Consider the following 19,611-nt stretch of genomic DNA (forward strand, 5'->3'; position numbering starts at 1 on the left):
ATATATATTAATATATATATAGACTTTGTTTTTCGTAGTTTGATTAGAGCTTTCGATTTCGTTTTCGTTTCGTAATAATTCTTTTAAAATGGAAGACCAATTTCGAATGCATTGATTAGAGCATTGCCCGAATCATAGATGCCTATAACACCAAAGAGCACACCCAGTGCAATGATGACATAATCCTTTGCTATTTCCTTTTGGTCTAGCAAATGTCCCTTGATCTTGATGTGAAAGTAACAGGGCCAAATAAAACTCAACATGGTGCCCGTGAAGCTGCCAATGAAGCCCATCAGTATCGAAAAGTGTGGTATAAATATGGCCATAAGTATAGTGGATACAATGACGCCCACTCGGAAGCCCAGGCCCCACACTTTGAGCTCACCATCCAGATTCCAGATAGTCGGAAATTTGGTCTTGGGCGGGCCACGGAAGAAGTTGCGCTCCAGTAGCTCGCAGGCAGCATAGTATGGCAATGGATAGCTGAGGATGGCCTTGATGACCAGAAAGAAGTTGACCATGCCCTTAAAGCCCTGAGAGTGTAGATTATTGGTTATCACCTGCTGCGTGTCATTCTGGAAGGTGAGGAAGCAGATGTAACCGAAGCCAGCCTTAAATATCGCAGCGGCTATGTGGGACCAGTCAAGCATCCAGTTGAACTTGGAGCGATCGATCATGTTACCCTCTAGCGTGGGCAAAAATATCTGAGAGGTGTACGAGAAGACAATGACGCCCAGGGAAATGGGAAAGTTTTCCATGTCGATGCTCCAGCGGACCTTTGACCAGCCCCAATCGCCAATCTGCAGCAGGCAATAGCCCAGAATGACGGCGTTTATCACAATATGTGACATGGTGCACCAGAAGGAGAGAGTCGATACCATTTTGAGGGACTTAAGGAAGCCCATGGGCAGCAGAAAAATACCCACGAAGAGCATCCAGGAGCGCGAGTCGAACGAACCTTGCGGATAGGTGCCAGCCAGCAGATCCCCGCAGACAACCACATACAATATGCAGGTCATCAGCAGCTCGATTAGCTGAGCAATGCTGACGGCGCGTGCGCCCAGCTTGGGGCCGAAGCATACCTTGGCTATGGCCACATAGCTATCCCGTACGCGCACCATCTGGCCCGTGCTGGGCTCCGGCTCGTAGAGGCACTGCACGAGCACCTTGCCCGTGTAGCAGCAGATGTGCGCGATGCCCACCATAGCGATGATGGCCCAATAGCCGCCATGGAGCACAGCGAACGGCAGCGATACGATGAACATGCCTTGGATGGCATTTGTTACATTCCAGGCCGCTTGGAACTCGTCGATCTTGGAGCCGCCGCCACCCTCACCCTCGCACACAAACGAGCTGCCCTCCGACGCGATGCTGCCCTGCCTGCAAACGTGATTTAATCATGAGCAGCTGCATCGTAAAGACTTATGACTGCTACGCACCTGAATCCATCTGTCTGCTGATATCTGCCGTCGTAATCATTGCCCACAAAGGATGTGCTCTGGTATTCGTTTTTGTAGTCCCCTTCGCCGTCCTCATTCGACCAGCTGCCGGCATTGCGAAAGGGATTCGAGCTCATCTCTGTGGGCTGGTCGCTGCCATCCCCATTGGCATCTCCTGGCGGAAACATGCCGTGACCTTGACCCTGCTGATGTGGATGACTGCCGCTCGAGCCGGGTGGCTGCTGGTAATCCTTGCGCTCTGGAATTTGCTGTCTGGCCGTTTGCATGGCCACATTGAGTATGTTCTTCAAAGGCGGCAATGGAGTCGCCTTCAATTTCGTTATGAATGACATGATTGCGACAAATACTACAATATCAGGTGGGGTGGCTTATGCGAATGGTGGTGGTGTTGGTGGTGGGTGGTTGCTGGGCTGGTGGCTGGGTGACGGCGGCCCCCCTTCTGTGGCTATCAAATAGTGCGGATGCTGAGGCTGAAGCTTATCGATTTTGCTGAATGCTCAAATGTTGTCGAATTGCGGCCGTTGGGCTTCTGATTATGCACTGAACATAAGACACATTTAACTAAACATTTATATATATAAGTAACAAAGCAAAACTTAAATTTCTTTTAGCAAATTTTGTTGATGGAATTTTTCTCTTTAACACAATTTTCGTATGCAGCGCACAAATGGCGCCCTATGCGTATGCTTTTATCTGAATTTTACACATCTTTGGCTCACTTAGCTTAACTCGAACTCGAACTCGAACTGGAACAGTGCATCGCCTCAATAGCTCGACCAGAATTATGTGGAATTATTTGAAAAAAGAAATTATTATGGAAATTTTATGTAACTTTGAAATGGCAATCCTTTAGCCCTTCAGCAACGCACAGCAAGAAAAGAAAATTTCTTTGCCTCTTTGGCCCCCTTACGAGCTGCTCACAGGGCGCAGTGCGCAGTCGCCAGCTTCGCTGGCTGATGCTGTGTATATTGCTGCCATGAAGTCAGGTGGTCCACACTTGGATAACATTCGATATGTGCCTAATATTTTGTATAATGTCAAATGTACCTTCGTTTTTGTTCTTTGAATTTTAGAATTCTACTCAATTTTTAAATACATTATTTTATTTTTATTTATTTTATTTACATTAAATATAAATTTTTGCAATTTATCAAAGACATGAACCCTTACGAGCAAAGAGTGTACAAAGTAGCAAATAGTTGATAAGCGAACCAGTACCAATGTGTTTGGCACTTGTGCAAAAAGCGTACCTAAATTGGTACTTGAATTGATGCAATAGTACAACGTACCTTTGTGCAAATAAAAGAAATAAAGCGCAAAATACACAACAAATCATTTGCACAAAATATAAAATAAATATTGAAATTTGTATTAAATATTTCAATACAAAATAATATAAAAATTACCAAACATCTTTTAGTTTTATAAAAATTTGTACACAAAATATTGGTACATTCTTCACGTCTTTTTATGGTACAAGGGCTGTCGCAAATAGATAATTTATTCTTCAACCATTTCAGGCATTAAAACGTGGTACATTTTCATAGCGAATTTGATTTTATTTCAATGCAAACTAACTTAAGTTTAACATATCTCATAGGATAGATTAATAATAGAAAAACTCTAAATATAGTACATTTTGTAAAGAAGGAATTGGGGGCAGGGTCAGGGGTAGGGGAGCAATACTTATGCGTACCGTTAACCAAGCGCTAAACTCTACAATCAAATATAACAAATTTCAGAGCAGGCGGATGCAGTGAGTCGCGTCCACTAATTGCTGTAGCAGGTTTTACGCACACCCGCCAAAATGTTGCTAATCTCATCGTCCTTGCGCGGATGCAGCTGCTGTTGCTGCTGTTGCTGTTGCTGCTGCGGCTGTTGCTGCTGTTGATGCTGCTGTTGCTGCTGATGCTGCTGCTGTTGCTGCTGTTGCTGCTGCTGCTGCTGCTCGAAGAGCATTTCGCCAACACCCACCATGCCAGGGGAGGAGCTGCCGCCATTGGCTGCAAAGTGATGATGAGGATGATGATGATGATGATGGGCATGCGGATGATGATGGTGCTGCTGCATGGTCGAGGCCGGCGGCGTTACTGCCGGCGTCTGCTGCGACAGCAGCTGAGCACCCGCACCATTGGCTTCATAATAGTTGCCATAGTGAAGGTAGCTGCTCTGCATGGGCTGTCCATAGGCAGCTGCGCCGCCTGCAGCGGATGTCTGCTGGAAGGGCACCGCCAGCTGCAAGGGAAAGGCGGTGCAGGCGCCGCTGGTTAGCGAATAGGGCAACTGTGTGTAGTAGCTGGCGGTGGTGGCACCAGTATGTGGCGGCCCTGGCGCCGCGAGCAACATGGCATTGTTATAGGCCTCCGCCTCGTAATCGTCATAGTTCTGATTGGTGTCCGGATACTTGGCGCACTTCTGCGCCCCATTGTCCGACGACGCCGGCGTTGTCGTTGTCGTCGCCTCCTTCAGCTGATCATAGTCCAGCTCGTTGGTCTGGTAGCGCAGAAAGTCCTCGTACTGCATGCCATATGCATTGGCATTCACACTGGACAAATAATCATTGGACACGGCGCCCAGCTCGTTCATGCTGAGTCGCAGGTTGCTGGCCGCTCCTCCGCCACTGCTGCAGTTACTCTCGGCCATGGCCACCGTGTAGCTGTTCAGCTCGTTGGCACTGGAGCTGGATATGGTGGTGCACAGGCTGGAGCTGGTATTGCAGTGCGGTTGGCGCATGGTGGTGATGCTGTTACCGGCATCGTCGTCAGCACTGGACACGGGCGGATAGAAGGTACCCTTCACCGAGTGCCCGTGATCCAGCAGTCCGCGATTGTTGCACGTCACGTACATGCCACGCGCTGCCACCACGGCCACGGAGCTGGTCAGTGGATAGGAGGCGTACAGGCTGGTCTGCTGCTGCTGCTGTTGCTGCTGCTGCTTGGACTTGTCGTCCAACTTCGACTGCTTCTCGCTGCGTTGCTTGGCCGCTCGACTGGACGACGCCGGCGACGGCTTCGTTAGCTTCTTGAGCAGCAGCGAGCTGTCATAGCTGGCAACATTGGCGACATTTGCGACTGGGGAGGATTCATTGCAGCTGGCATTCAGTGATTCCATCTGCTCCGTGCTGTCCGCATTGCTGTAGCAGTCCACGGAGCTGGGCGAATAGCTCGGCTTCAGTGGTTGCTCGTACAGCCCGCCCACATTTTGGGGCGTCGAGTTGCGGCTGTCGTCGGTGGGCGTGTTGTAGCTGCCACTGGTGGCTGTGGCCAGCGGTGGCGTCGATAGCTTGGGCGTGTTCTTAGCTCCACCCGCTGCCGTCTGCGCGGATGGCTCCCCCTGCTGATCCTTGCCCGGCTGCAGGGTGCGCAGCTTCGATTGCTTTCGCCGCCTGGGCCGATATTTGTAGTTCGGGTGCTCGGTCATGTGTATGACGCGCAAACGTTCCGCCTCCTCCACATACGGTCGACGATCCTGCGGCGTCAGGGAGCGCCACTTTTTGCCTGTTGATGACAGGGCATTAGACCTTCGACTCAATTTGGGGGATCTGGAGAGCACTTACCCAACATCTTGCTGAGATCGGCGTTATGCAGATCGGGATTCTCGTCGGCCAGCTTCTTGCGCTCGATCTTGGCCCAGACCATGAACGCGTTCATTGGCCGGCGTATGCGCGACTCTTTGGCACTTTTTGACTGGTTACCGCCTGGTCTGTACTTCAAATCGCTGGCCAACGCCTTGTGCCGATCCAGATAGCCACAATTGGAGGCACATATGTCGCCCTTGTAGTCGTAGCTCCACATGGACGCCGGCTCTATGGGTGCTGCGCCACATTCATCTATTCCGGCGTGCGGATGCGACAAGAACTTGTTCAGCACCGAGTTGCCACCACCACCCAGCAGCGGTATGTTGCTGCTGATCAGTGAGGCAGTGCCTCCGCCTCCACCGCCCACGCTATACGCACTGGACACCATTGGCGAGTGACTGTGACTGTGCACCGAGAGCGCCGCCTCGTTCATCGAGTGCTCGTTGTCGTAGCCGGCGCTCTGTATGGCTGGAGAGTGTAAGCTGGGCGAGGAGTGCTCGCTGCCCTGCCTCACATGGTAGATGCTGTCGCTGGGACTCTCGTGCAGCAGCCGTCCATCGGATAAGTAGACGCCGTGCTCCGGATAGTCGCTGCCCACCGTCGAGTGGCTATATTCCGGCGTACGTGACACGTGGGGATATTTTTTAGCACTAAAATTAGAAGAGAGAATTTTATATATTACAAATATTTATACACATTCCATTAGAGTTCAATAATATTTGAAGTTAATAATAATAATAATAAAAATAATAATAATAATAATAATAATAAATAATAATAAACAATTTCTCAGTTCTTCAGCTAACTCCAAGCTCTTTAACTAACTGCTCAAGGGCTATAAAAGAAAGATATAAGATGAATAATTCATTTCTTTGCAATATTTTTAGGCGAAAATTCAATCGGCTTAGCATTGATATAGAATATTATTTAAAATAAAACATATTTTAAATATGATTTGTAGACAATCCTAGACAAGGCGAATAGTTGAACTAAAAACTATATTTAATAAATGATTTAATAATTTATTCTTTTAGAAAAATGTGATGTATGATGTATGAATGATGTATGTTTGAGTGTGTGTGTATATATTTATATCTACATACATGTGTAGTGATGCATGTATTTGTTGTGTGTATATATGTATGTATGTATATATGTATATATGTATATATGTATATATGTATATATGTATATATGTATATATGTATATATGTATATATGTATATATGTATATATGTATATATGTATATATGTATATATGTATATATGTATATATGTATATATGTATATATGTATATATGTATATATGTATATATGTATATATGTATGTGTGTATGTATGTATGTATATAAGGAAGTACATTGTGTGTGTAAGTACGACCGAAATAACTGCCATCAGTTTTATGCAATTGGAAGAAATATCAATTTGCATATGGTGCTCTTCTCCTCGATTCTCACGAAATCAAGTTAAGTGTTATTTTTTTAAGTGTTCATTTTAAAAGTTGTGACTGATGTATGTAGTTTAGTACGTATGTGTATATGTATATGTGTGTATATATACGTACGTATGTATATGCTTATGTGCGTATATGTATATGTACGACTATATGCGTGGAAATGTGAGCGTATCCATTAGCATCAGGAGGAGAATGCAGAGCGAGTAGTCAAAGAAAGATCACAAGAATCGAAATTAGGCGAAGGCGGAAGAGTAGGCTTATGTACCACCTGCTCTTGCAGCTCATGAAGAGCTGGATTAGAAAATAGAGTAGCAGCAGTAAAAGGTAAATGCGATGGAGGTGTTGCAGAAGAGCACAAGGATAAAGAGAACATTAAGTATTTAATTCGCTATACTGATATACCTATGATTCGTATAAAATTGATATATATTGTAATTATTATAATTGATATATATTTGTAATTTCGTTAAGTGCACAGATAAGTCAGGCAATGCAGATATAAGAGTAGATAAATACAATATTTATTCGTATATAAGCATGAGTATATCTGTTAAGAATCAACAACTCCTTGGGTAGGTGCTACCTGCAAAGGTATCACACTGCCTAATTAGAGATGAAATCGTTTCTGCATGTTTCTCACTGTGTTTATGAGCTACTGTTGAAAATTACGTAGGGCAGTTGAAAAAATGTCGCCAGGGCCCGGCTTATAATGATATTTAAAATCGCTGCTAAATACGTTGGCAATTTTCACGGTACGCAAAAGGAAAAAATAAAATAAAACGAGCAGAAGAAGCTGAAGAAGGAGAAAACAAAGGCATAAACTTTGCGTTTATATCAGACACCAACGAGAATCGAAGAATGGCGAATGCAGATTGAGGGAGGGGGTGAACAGGGTAGGGTAGGGTAGGCAGGGGAAGGGGGAGAGTGGGGCTGAAAACTGGACCAGGTTCCCGGCTCGAAGGCTGGCCTGCAACGTTTTGCGCTCCTTAATGTCAGTGGACATAAATGTAAATTGGGCGCGTGCAGCTATTGTATTATCAAAGGAGGCCGCACCGGCGCAGCCACCGAGCCACCGAGCCACCGAGCCACCGAGCCACCGTCGCCAGGCAGTAGAGTAAGCAAAGAAGCTGTAGTTGTAGCTGGAGCAGGAGCTGTATGCTACGGCTCGGGGCCCCCAGACCTTTATGCATAACTTTTAAAAGTTGCGACATATCGACACATTTCAAAGTAATTCGGCTTCCAGGAATTCAAGCAGAACCAAAGCAGCAGCAGCAGCATCATAAGCAGCAGCCGCAGCAGCAGCCAAACGAGACAAGTTTAAATATTGCCAAAGCTTAGCTACAGGCTGGCTCCCTAAGGGAGAACCCGCTCGATCTACTGGCTCTCGAGGCTGCCTTCGGCACTGACTTTGGCTCTGTGTGTGCGTGTTGTCTTGGCCCCTGTTTCGATTTGTTACCGTTTGAATTTATTGCTGCCCACTACACTTTTGGTCTATTGTCTCTCGGTGGCGGGCCGTCTGGCTGTCTGCCGTCTGCTCTTTTGCCTACCAACAAGAGCGCGGCCTAATTGTTAGGCTCCATAGGCCAGGCCAGGCCAGACCAGGCCAGGACGGGCCAAGACAGCCCAGGCCAGGAGTCCCGGCTACCTTGGCCCCAACTAGACGCTCTAGTTTCTGCTTTCTTTTAGCCCAAAAGGCAAAGCCGACACAAAACTCCAAGTGCTTGGGCCCCAGCCCAAGCTGAGCCCCTGGCTTAGCTCTACAGCTTCAGCTTCAGCTTCAGTTGGATAATTTATTGAGGGTTCCTGGTGACATCGTTACGTTTTTGATATTCGGTTGCGGCTGCCGCTGCTGCTGCTGCTGCTGCTAAATACTTTAGCCAGCTACACAAAATTATACCGTCCTGGTCTGTACGCCTGTCCAACTGGTCTGTGGCTTTTGCTTTTGGTCTGCTTTTGGCCTAAGCGCGCGCTCACGATCCACGACGATGCGGCTTCGGCTTTGGCTTTGGCTTTGGCTTTGGCTTTGGCTTTGGCTTAGCCCCTGCTCTGTGCTGAGCCGGGCAGCGTCTTAGCCATGGCCCTGATTTTAAAATAGGACACATACAGTGGCCGGTAAGTTGGCATTTTTATGCGCGCAAAATGTCAACATCTTTGCAAAATGCCACATATTCCACATTGCGGTCCTCTGTCCAACGCTGCTGTCTCTCTGTCCCCTCTTTTCCAGTGTATGTCGCCCTGTCCACAGTCTCTATGTCTCTCTGTCTCTTCGTCCACTGTCCACTGTCTGCTGTCTGCTGTCTGTGCTGTCCAAGTACTGAACGTCCGCGCTGACTGCGGACCGTGGAGCGCGGAGCGTGCAACGTTTTGTTTACGACAACCGCAACGGGGGACTCTGCTGGTGGCTTCAACTGCGCCGGTTGCAGCAGCAGCAGCAGCAGCAGCAGCAACTCGGACAACTCGAACAACTCGGACAACTTGGCAACTTGGCAACTTGGCGGCTGCCGCAAAGTAGGCAACTTTGGCTCTGGCCTTAACAAGCCCACAAAAACGAAAGAACGAGAAAAAAACTTCATTCAGAAGCCGCATTGATCGGGAGAGAGTGTCAGCCCTTTAGCATATTGTGATTCATGTGTCGCCGTGTCGCAAAGACAGCCTTTTAACTTTTTGCCCCAGCCTCCCCTCTCGAGGCACGCAGCAGACAATCGAAAAGGCGACGGCGTTTGGCATATACGACATTTTAATATACTATGTTAATTATGAGTCGGATAACTATAGACGGATATAGGACATTTTAATATACTATGTTAATTATGAGTCGGATAACTATAGACGGATATAGGACATTTTAATGTACTATGTTAATTATGAGTCGGATAACTATAGACGGATATAGGACATTTTAATATACTATGTTAATTATGAGTCGGATAACTATAGACGGATATAGGACATTTTAATATACTATGTTAATTATGAGTCGGATAACTATAGACGGATATAGGACATTTTAATATACTATGTTAATTATGAGTCGGATAACTATAGACACTTAACTTAGCCGACGTCTAGATCTTTAGATCAGTTTTAAAAATATTCTTTATCTACTATATAGTAACTACATACGATCACTTACAATCTTATCTTACACATCTCAAAGACCCAGCGAAAGTGAGTCTCTCTAAAGACCTCCTCTATAAGCCCCTTCTCCATTTTCAATTTACTCTCTTGCATGCTGATCGTCTATTCACACGTTCCAAATAGCTGCGAAGCATTTGCTTTCTAGTCTAGTATGGGGCTGGTGAAAATTCTAAATATTTTTAATGGCATACTCTTCGAATTAAGCATATATAGTTTGCCAGATATCTGGCACGTGGGAATATGGTCGTAGCTCTATAACATATGCTTAAGCAGATTACTCTAACGACTGCAAAGAAAGTGCATTTTCTCTGAATATCCGCTGAATACTACTATATCTGCTTATATATTTAAATTTTTTGTAACTATTATGAATCTGAGATATATACATTTATATATATATATATATATTTAAACTTCTTTAAAAAGAAAAACAATTGAACTTTATTTTTAAATATATTTTTATTTTTGTTAATAATTTATTTTGTAAATCATATTATTTTATATATTTATATTTATATATAATTATTTATTTTTATTTATTGGGTTTTTTGCTATAGATTAAAATGATTTACAAATTAAAATATCAACAATAATAATAAAAAATAAACTGTTTTTCTTTATATAAAAATTCTCAACATAACTTTTTTATATTTATGTATTCAACTAATCCTGATTATAATTGCCTCATATTATTATTCATATATTTTGGGTTTTTCATTTTCAAAACTTCTGCTTTAAGCCCAATTTAATTGTACATTTGAATATTAAGCATCCGCCTTGTAGGCTTAGTCATAATTTTCTCTATCGAAACACATCAAAAATGTATTTCCCATTGGATATTAATTTAAGTACAGCAAGAGAATCCGGGTTGGAATGTGTATCTAATGACTGACAGCTATATTATTGTAGCTGAGAGCTGACTTTAAGCTATATTCTATACTTTAAATTTATAATTATTAAGAAACTCTTGTTATATAGTTTTTAGAGTGAGTAAAATAAATAAATAAATAGTAAAATAATAATTATAAATATTTCTTATATTAATAATATAGAATATAATATTTATGGCAATTTTTCATCTACAACTATTAGATTCGACGTGTGTTTGATTCACTCTAATTTCCAATAGGTCATAAAAATATTTTAATTTTTGTAAGCAAATGAAATGAATTTTCATACACTTATGCTCATACATAAGATATATTTCTATGATATGAATTTAAATGTATACAATTTGAAAGTTGTAAGAAATCTACTTTTGACTTTATTATTAGTTATTCCACATTTCAGATTGAGTTCCTCTAAGGTGGGAAGGGCAAATAACTGAAACATAAAAATCTGAACTCAACCAGCTTATGCTACATTTGTCTGTATGATTGTCACAGCAGTAATTATAATAATATTAAAACAAATTGGAATAAAAGTAATAATGATAATAAAATAATAAAAATTAAATAATAAGGATAATAAATAAGTGGAGCCCATGCTGAAAGCTGTGAATCAACTTGAACTGACAGGAATAAGAACTTCTACTGCCAGTCTCCAAGTGGGCAACATCAAGTAGCCTTGCCATGTCCACTAATAATAGTGGGAATTATGATAATAATAAAATATTAAAATAGCTCTAAAGACATCTATCTATCTATCTAGTGCATCTTTTACAATTCAATGTTTACTATTTTCAGCTCTTGTCATATTCCCGAGCACATTAATTAAGAGCCATTTTATGACTGCTGCCGGCCATATGCAACTGGCACGCAGTTTTGATAAGTTTGTGGTAATAAAAGCCATTTTGGTTTTGCGCGGGCCACGGTGGGTGTGGCCTCTGGAAGATGCAGCATCTGCTCTGCTCCATTTGCAGTCTATTGGTTGGTGGTGCGAGGCGCCTCAAGAGCCGCATACATTTGTTTTCCAACTCATTTTGCCTGAACAAGCCAGCAACAACAACAACAAAAACCAGTCCAGACCAGGCCAAGATGCCAAGACAGAAGAGACAAGAGCGAAGAGCTGGCCCTCAGTGGTTGCTGCTGTTGTTGTTGGCGTTGGCTTGGCTGTGGTGGTGCCAAGGCGACTGCGGCCCAGGTGTGATGTACTGGAATAACTTAACGACGCAGTCGATACGCATACATATGCATGAGCATGTGCGTGTGCGTGTGTGCGTGCGCGCCTGTTTGTGTGTGTGTATGTAGATGCTTGTTGTTGACCAATAAGCATAAACAGCCACAGCATCCGGCTTGGGCAACCGCCATCTTAGCGCGTATTGCCCGCTGCTTTAATGAACCAACAACAGCAACAGCAGCAACAACAAGAAGAGCAGCAACTGGCAAAGCTAAACGCAGCTACCTGTGGCGTTCGCGACTTGGCCTGTCTCATTGCGAACGAATGAGAGGCCACCAGAGAGATGCGAGAGCTGCGTTCAGTGCCAGATCCGGGCCCTAAGACTTGCTGCTCAGCTCGTATGAGAGTCGTATTGGTATGCATATAAAGATTCCTGCTCTCGTACATAATTAAACTAATGAAGCAAGGCATTATGGTGCTGCTGCTGGTGGTGTTAGTGCTGTGGCACTCTCTGCTGGGCCCGAGAGCATCCAACCCGAAGACGAAACGCGTCTGCGAATGAGCTCGGCTAATGAGGTTTACAGCCGTCGCCAAAGAAACAACGCGAGACCCAGTTCTCACACACAAAAGCCATTTAAAGAGAATGAATATATATATATATATTTATATGTGTGTGTGTATATATATATAGAAACGAGACCCATGAAAAATGTACTGAAATGTAATGGATTTTATCACGCACACAATAAACTCCCTCGCAGCGCTTGGCTGGTTGAGAATTAGCTACATGAATAGGTGTATATATATGCAGCGATATATATACAGACGATATGTAGAGCAGTTTAAATATGGTCTTTGCTAAATTTCAGATAATTTGTGTGAAACAAGCCCAAATATTGAATTGAAGATATTTTTTATGGAAATAGGGAAAGATTTGTAATAATAATTATTGATGTAGCTCTAAAAGATCATATTTGAACATATATACATAGAAACATATATATATATATATATATATATATTGTTGCAGTCTTCGATAAATTTCTTCTAAGTATCTCAGGAAATCATATTATCGCTTGTTTACTAAAATACTCTCTTTTTTCTAAGAAGACTCAAGTGATCTATTCTAGTTTAATAATGTACCTAATATTACGTCTCTACGATTTTATTTTTTCGCTTGGCATTACATATATATGACATATGACATTTTTTTTTTCTAAATTCTACAGACAAAACTTTTATATATATAGATTAAGTATATTATTTCATTATAATAATAAATTTGAGATATATATATGTATACAATAATATATATATAATATTTATATTTAATATATATATTAATGTACTTGTTGCAAGCCATGCCTAAATAATTTTGCAAGGAGATGTTGAAAATTTTTTGGCCAATGGCCTATATCAATTATAGATGAGATTTTTAGAAAATACATATCTAAAAATTTAAAAATAACGTAAATACATCAAATTTTTATATTACAGAAACCATGAGAAAAAATGTGAAAAATATCTTTAGATATTTTTTAAAATTTACTTCAACTTTCTTATATTTTATATTAATTTGATTTATATTTCTTATATATGTTTAATTATGTTTATATATATATATTATATTTATTTATTTTATATTTTTTCATATTTTAATTTATGAAACAGATTTAAACATCTATATATTCCATATCTATAGATTGTTTATCATTCTAATTCCCCATTTCTCCTTGATGAATGTGAAATACATGAAAAATGCTGTTAACACGGAATTTATTATAGCCCAGCTAGAATTGATATAGAAATAATGATATAGGGGAAGTGTGCATAAGCTAATTAATTAACCAGTTAGTTAGTTAGTTAGTTGGCTGAAACAATTAACTTGTCGACGCTTGATTTATATGCCTATTAACGGATAATTATTATTTTTTATCCAATTCTGGGTAATCAAGTTTTAAAGGAAAAATAAATCTTTTAGCACCCAATTTGTTTAGCAACAAATCTTCTGCAGGGATAATAAAATTATTTATCCGAAACGAAACCGCACGGAACTGCTTTATAGATAGTAAAAATGTGTTAGACTTAATAAACTGGAGCTTTATTGTTTTTTGCATTGTTTCTTTCATAAAATGCAAATCAATTGATATAATTGATGTGTCTACCTATAAGGCAGATTGATTTATAGAGCACAGGCCAAAAAGGTAGAGAAGCCCATCAAAAATGCCAAAGAAAAAAGCAAAATGTGACAAAATATGTGACAGAGCAGCGTAAAATATTTGCGATTTCCAAAGAAGTCTTCAAAAGGTTTTTTCTTTTGAATATATAAAGCATAAGATATATGTATATATATATAACGAAAACTGAACCGGATGCTTTGTAAGGTTAGTTAAATGTTTGAAGCCTAATGCTATGTTAATATCATGCACAGCTATCAGAGAGCTTAGATCAAAACTAAATCATTTTAATGAGCGAAACCGCATGTTGACCTCTCCACCAAACTTTTTTTTCATTTTTATATTTTGATCATAGTTTTGTTGTTTTTCTTTAAGGTTTTTTCTCATACTTTCTTGCTGACCAGCAAGCTGTGTGGCGCTGCTCTCTTGGTTTACTTTCCACTTGACCAACTCCGAGGCGGGGTTCTATTCTAACTAACTAACTAACTAACTATTTACATATTCACACAGAACGCACACAGTGAAACGGCAGCGGACATACGCATACAAGTGCAAGTGACTGTCTCGGGGGCTGTCTTTAAACTCTTAAAAAACTAAAATAAAATCTAAGCAAAGTTTTTCGTAAATAACTATATAAGGTATATAGCTCCTCTCTCTCTCTCTCTCGCTTTAGTTGTCGTGTGACTAAGATTTGAAGCCCCCTTCTAACTCTATATATATGTGCATATAGTATATATATTTGGGAGAGCCAGCGGACTTGGAGTAGACATATCTAGAGAATTTCTTCACAACTACCAGCGCAGCTTTTCCATTTTTCATTATGGTTATTATCTTGAAAGATATGTATCTTCGCTACGGTTGGATATAATTAAACAGCGAGAAAAAAATGTATATATATGTAGTTGTAGTTGTAGTTGTAGTTGTAGTTGTAGTCGCTGTCGTTGTTGTTTTTATAGCATGGGAAAAATGTAAATATTACTTGTAATTTGTTAGCAGATGATGTGGATGTTCGTGATCATATGAGGGTTCCATTTTATACGGCAACAGCAACGGCTACGTTTCGTGGTAACGGTGACTGCGATGACGACGACGACGACGACGACGAGGACGGTGGCGGCGGAGGCGGCGGCGATGGTTGCAGGTTGTTGTTGTTGTTCTGATTGTTGTTGTTGTTGTTGGTGGTTTGGGCTTTGCTTTAGCTTTAGCAGGGCCAGCAGCATTTTGCTTAATGTTGCATTATTCCGTTAGTTTTTTTCTTTCCCTAAGCGACTGCTGGCCGTGGTAACCCAACAACCAACCATAAATTTGCGCATTCGCTGTTGTTGTTGTTGTTGGCATGTGTGAATTTGTGTCTATTTGTTGTGCGGGTGTATGTGTGTGTATATGTTGTGTGTGTGTTGTGTGTATTGCTTTAATTTGTGCTAGTTTAGGCCCTAACCCACATTAAGCACTCCACACACTTGAGAATTTTGCAATCAGATTTTACTTTTTTTTCTTTTTGCTTAGCCTTTAATCTAGCTGTTTTATAGCCAGATCAGACACTTTTTGGACACGCTTTACACTTGGTGCATATTTTGTTATTACACTGATATTTCTTTTGAGGGATTTCATTTATTTGTTGGTTTGCGAACTGTTTTTACCGCTGGCTCCCATTGGCAGCTTTGGCCAAGATCAAGAGGTTGGCTTACAAACGCGTTTACGATCACGAAATGTCTTGCGACGACTAATGAACGTATCTGGTGCTTAAAATCAAGGGCTTCAACATTTCACAAAAAACAAATACGAAACTGAGAGCAAGTTGTTGTTGTTGTTGTTGTTGTGGTTGTTGTTGGCTCACAAGTTTACAATACACTTGGGAAAAATGCACAGCACAAACGCATTTGGCATATAACCGGGCCTATATATACTATTATAGCTGATATATACAGATACAGATACACGCCGCTCTATGTAGATATATATGTATCTATATATGTGTGTGTGTATTTATGATTATAAGCGCAACGCAGCTGCTGCCGGAGCCTACGTAGCCAGCCCAAAAGTCAGAGTCAGAGATACATGAACCACGCCGATGACGAACCGCTAGCCAACTGCCAACTGCCAACTTCCAACTGGCAACCAGGCAACAAGCTGGCGAAACTTTGGCTTGAACCCCGCTTACTCACACACTCTCTCTCTCTCTCACACACACACTCAGACACTCTCTGTGAACGGAACTGAGATCTCGAGCCGAGTCGCAGTCGAATGCATAAGGCCAAAAAGCGCACGAGCAAAACCTTTTGCGCAGTCTTGGCCCAGCTTGAAGCTGAGCCGCTTCGACCCCAGAGAGCAACAGCAACGGCAGCAGCAGCAGCAGCGGCGGCAGCAGGCAGCGACTGCGGCACTGGCAGTGGCACTGTCAGTTGCCCAGCTAAGCGGAACGAAGCAAACGACGCAGTCTCATTCTGGGGCAAGTGTGCCTTAGCCAGAGACATAGCCCGAGCCCGAGCCCGAGCCCGAGCCCAAGCCCGAGCTCGAGCTCGATCTCAGGCCGAGCAACAGGCGTGCGGCAAGTTCTTTTGAATCAAATGAAACAGACTTATTTAATATTCCTGCTCGTTGCTTGCGAGTATTTTAAAACGTCTCCGAGCAGAGAGACGCTCTGCCTCTCCCTTTACCTCTCCCTCTCCATTTTCAGCTACAAGCGCTTGTCAGAGCTCGGGGCAGTTTGTCGCATACAACGAAAGCACGAAAACCTGTTCTCGGCATTTAATGTGTTGTGGGAGAGACGACTTTGCATTTGGTTTGTTTCAATTGGTGGAGGCCCCCAAACGGTTGTGTGTGTGTGTTGGTGTGCTCGTCTGTATACCAGCCCCACATGCACACGCACACACACATACACATAGAGCAGCGTATGCAAATATTGTAAAATGCGGCTGCTTTGTAGCCAAGCTAAATTTATATGAAGTTATCAGCGGATCTAAGAATTTTAAGACATTTGATAAAAGCTTTGAGAGTTTTTTTTATGATTTATCTAGGATTTTATATTATTATAATCTAAAATTAATATTATAAAATTATTTAATATATTTAATTTTTCCTTCATAGTCATTTTTGTTTAATTAAATGTAACAAATAAAAAAATAATATAACAAACGGAATATCCATATAATATTTATTTCTATTATTATATTTTTCAACTTTATTTATATGAATTAATTTTAACATTAAAAAACACAGTTTATAATGTATTTAATAATATTAAATATTTATTCAATACATATTAATAATAATAATAAAACAAACTATTTTTTTAAATTTTTATTACAATATTCATATATTTGCTTATAACTTATTAAGAGTTTTAAAATTAATTATTATTTTATTTTTATAACAAAAAGAAATAAAAAATAAATATTTGGCTTAAATTGGAAGACGTTGGAAATCTTAGAAGCATCTCAATAAACTGAAAACCTCGTTTTATATGTCACATATCTTTATGTATCGACTACCCCTCTATCTTTCTCTCTATCTATGCCTCTTTAGTTCTCTACTTCTATCTGTATTTTGTATTTCTACTGTTCTGCAAAAGATAAGTGACCTTTAGTTACGATATCTTTCAATCATAGCTCTCAGCAACAGTAAGAAAATCTACAAAATACTCAAGAAACTAAACTCGTAAAAAGATGAACTTAAACTGTTTTGCTGAAGAGAAAATACTCTTTATGAATTACATAAATATATTAATGAACTATATATATATATATATATATATATATATATATATATATATATATATATATATATATATATATATATATATATATATATATATATATATTATTATATATATATATTAATTATTTATTAATTATATAAGCATCTATCATTTTACCCCACAAAACCATCTTTTCTTAAGATACAATAATTTAATTTCACAGATGATAATATCTTTAAAATAAGTTTTTGCTTTAGAAGCTTTAAATCAATTATGTATAGAATCTATGATTAGATTTTATATAGAATATTAATTTTTATTATATATAAGATCGATGATATCGAAATGAGAATTTATTGCGACTTTTCACATTAAATTTTCTCATCTTTACTCTCCAACTCTGAGGGACCTGAAGAGTATTTCACTATCAACAGTGTGTAATACAATAATATATATATATAATACCAAATAGATACATTTGTGCAAAATCAAATTAAATTTACATATAAACCAAAAGGGCAATGTGCTTAGCCCCATTGACTCGAAATTGCTCAAATATTTATATATTTCCTATTAGGTGTCACACATCGTATCTCAAATTTAAAATACCCTCATTTAGTGTCTGTACAAATTATTGATATTTAAATAGAGCCATATTTAATTTTTATTTCATTTCTCCACCCACTTTGCATGCAGTCAAAATGCCGACTGATTGGTATCCAAAGTGCGATAAGCTTCTAAATTGCATATTGCAGCAACTTGGGCCAAGCCCTGGCCAAACGGCAACAAAACCAACAACAACAAGAGCAACAGCCAGTTGCTTACCAACCAGGTAAAAGTGCATTCACGCATAAACATTTAAGCACACACATTCAAAAAAAATGTAAAGAAAAAACCCGGCACAGAGTTCATAATTAAGCGCCAGAATGCCAGAAATTGTGCTGCCTCAGTCGGCGACGTGGGTTAGATGCAAAAATATTTGTTTATCATATCGCGATAATTGCCGCCGGCGCTCGCTGGCCCGGGCCCGAGCCCGAGCCCGACCGCGAGCCCAAGCCAGAGCCAAAGCCCAGGCCAAGATAGTCCAGGAAGAAGACAGACTGGGCAGAGCAAAGAGAAGAAAGAAAGAAACAAAAATAAACAACACAGCTAACGTGTGCCGATCGCCTTTGAGTTGGGAGTTCAAGTCGGCAACGGAGATGACTGTGGATGAGGATCAAAGGGTACAAGTTTATTGGCGTGGCGCATGTGCAAATGGCTGCATGGGCAGGCCGCAGCAGCTGGGTCCAGGCAATAGCAACGGCAACGGCAACGGCAACGGCAACCTCTGGCCCGCTGCTCCAAAAATGTGGGCGTGTGACACTTGAGCTGCTATCGCCAGCGAATCTCTGCCTAAATGCTGCAGCAAGAAAAAAAGGAAAACAAATTATTGATAAGCAGATCGCCCGTTCATTGCACTGCAAGAAATTGTGATGGCCCCACAGTCAGACAGTTGATTGCAGACCATACGATTTTGCTCAGTGTACGCTGATCGCAAAGAAGTATCGCTGTAGGTGCAGTTGCCCCTTATCAGAGATGAAGCGCGGCACACGTTGGTCCAGACGCTGACTCTGCCTCTGCATCTGCCTCCACCTCTACCTCTGGTCCTGTCTCTGTCTCTGTTGAATGAAGAGCTGAGACACACACATTGATGCTGATTGCTGTCTGTTAGCTTTGGCTCAACGTTTTGGGTTATGTAAGCCAATATGATGAGGTCGTTGTGTGCAATAACAGCCGCTGCGGTAGGTATGAGACAGGTAAGCAGACTCTTGAATAACGTCAAATATGTAACTGAACAACAAATCCGTGTACTTTTACAACAACAAAAAACAACAAAAATGTATTTAAAAAAATCACCGATTTAATAAGAATATATTTAATATTAGAATATTTTATATTACTATATTTGTATGTCCATTATAAAATATTTAATTCACGCGCGTAAGTAGTGCTGCAAAATTTGAAATTGTATCGTTTGCCATTACTTTGCAACACTAAAATAACGTTTA

General features: G+C 40.8%; 2 protein-coding genes across 2 annotated transcripts; both read right to left on the reverse strand.

The window, feature by feature from the left end:
- Positions 1 to 52: 52 nt before the first annotated feature.
- On the reverse strand, positions 53 to 2,317 carry LOC111599640 (vesicular inhibitory amino acid transporter). The gene is made up of 2 exons (XM_023315315.2): positions 1,440 to 2,317; positions 53 to 1,380 (listed from the first exon to the last, which is right to left on the reverse strand). The coding sequence occupies exons 1-2, from the start codon at positions 1,790 to 1,792 to the stop codon at positions 84 to 86; spliced, it is 1,650 nt and encodes a 549-aa protein (XP_023171083.2). The 5' UTR covers positions 1,793 to 2,317; the 3' UTR covers positions 53 to 83.
- Positions 2,185 to 15,066, reverse strand: LOC111599641 (putative transcription factor SOX-15). The gene is made up of 4 exons (XM_030225516.1): positions 14,846 to 15,066; positions 5,017 to 5,687; positions 3,368 to 4,957; positions 2,185 to 2,231 (listed from the first exon to the last, which is right to left on the reverse strand). Exons 1-4 carry the CDS (start codon positions 14,896 to 14,898, stop codon positions 2,185 to 2,187), a joined length of 2,361 nt encoding a protein of 786 aa, XP_030081376.1. The 5' UTR covers positions 14,899 to 15,066.
- Between the last annotated feature and the right edge of the window lie 4,545 nt (positions 15,067 to 19,611).

Source organism: Drosophila hydei, unplaced genomic scaffold (assembly GCF_003285905.1).
Source record: "Drosophila hydei strain 15085-1641.00,03,60 unplaced genomic scaffold, DhydRS2 tig00008134-arrow-pilon, whole genome shotgun sequence".
Taxonomy (NCBI): domain Eukaryota; kingdom Metazoa; phylum Arthropoda; class Insecta; order Diptera; family Drosophilidae; genus Drosophila; species Drosophila hydei.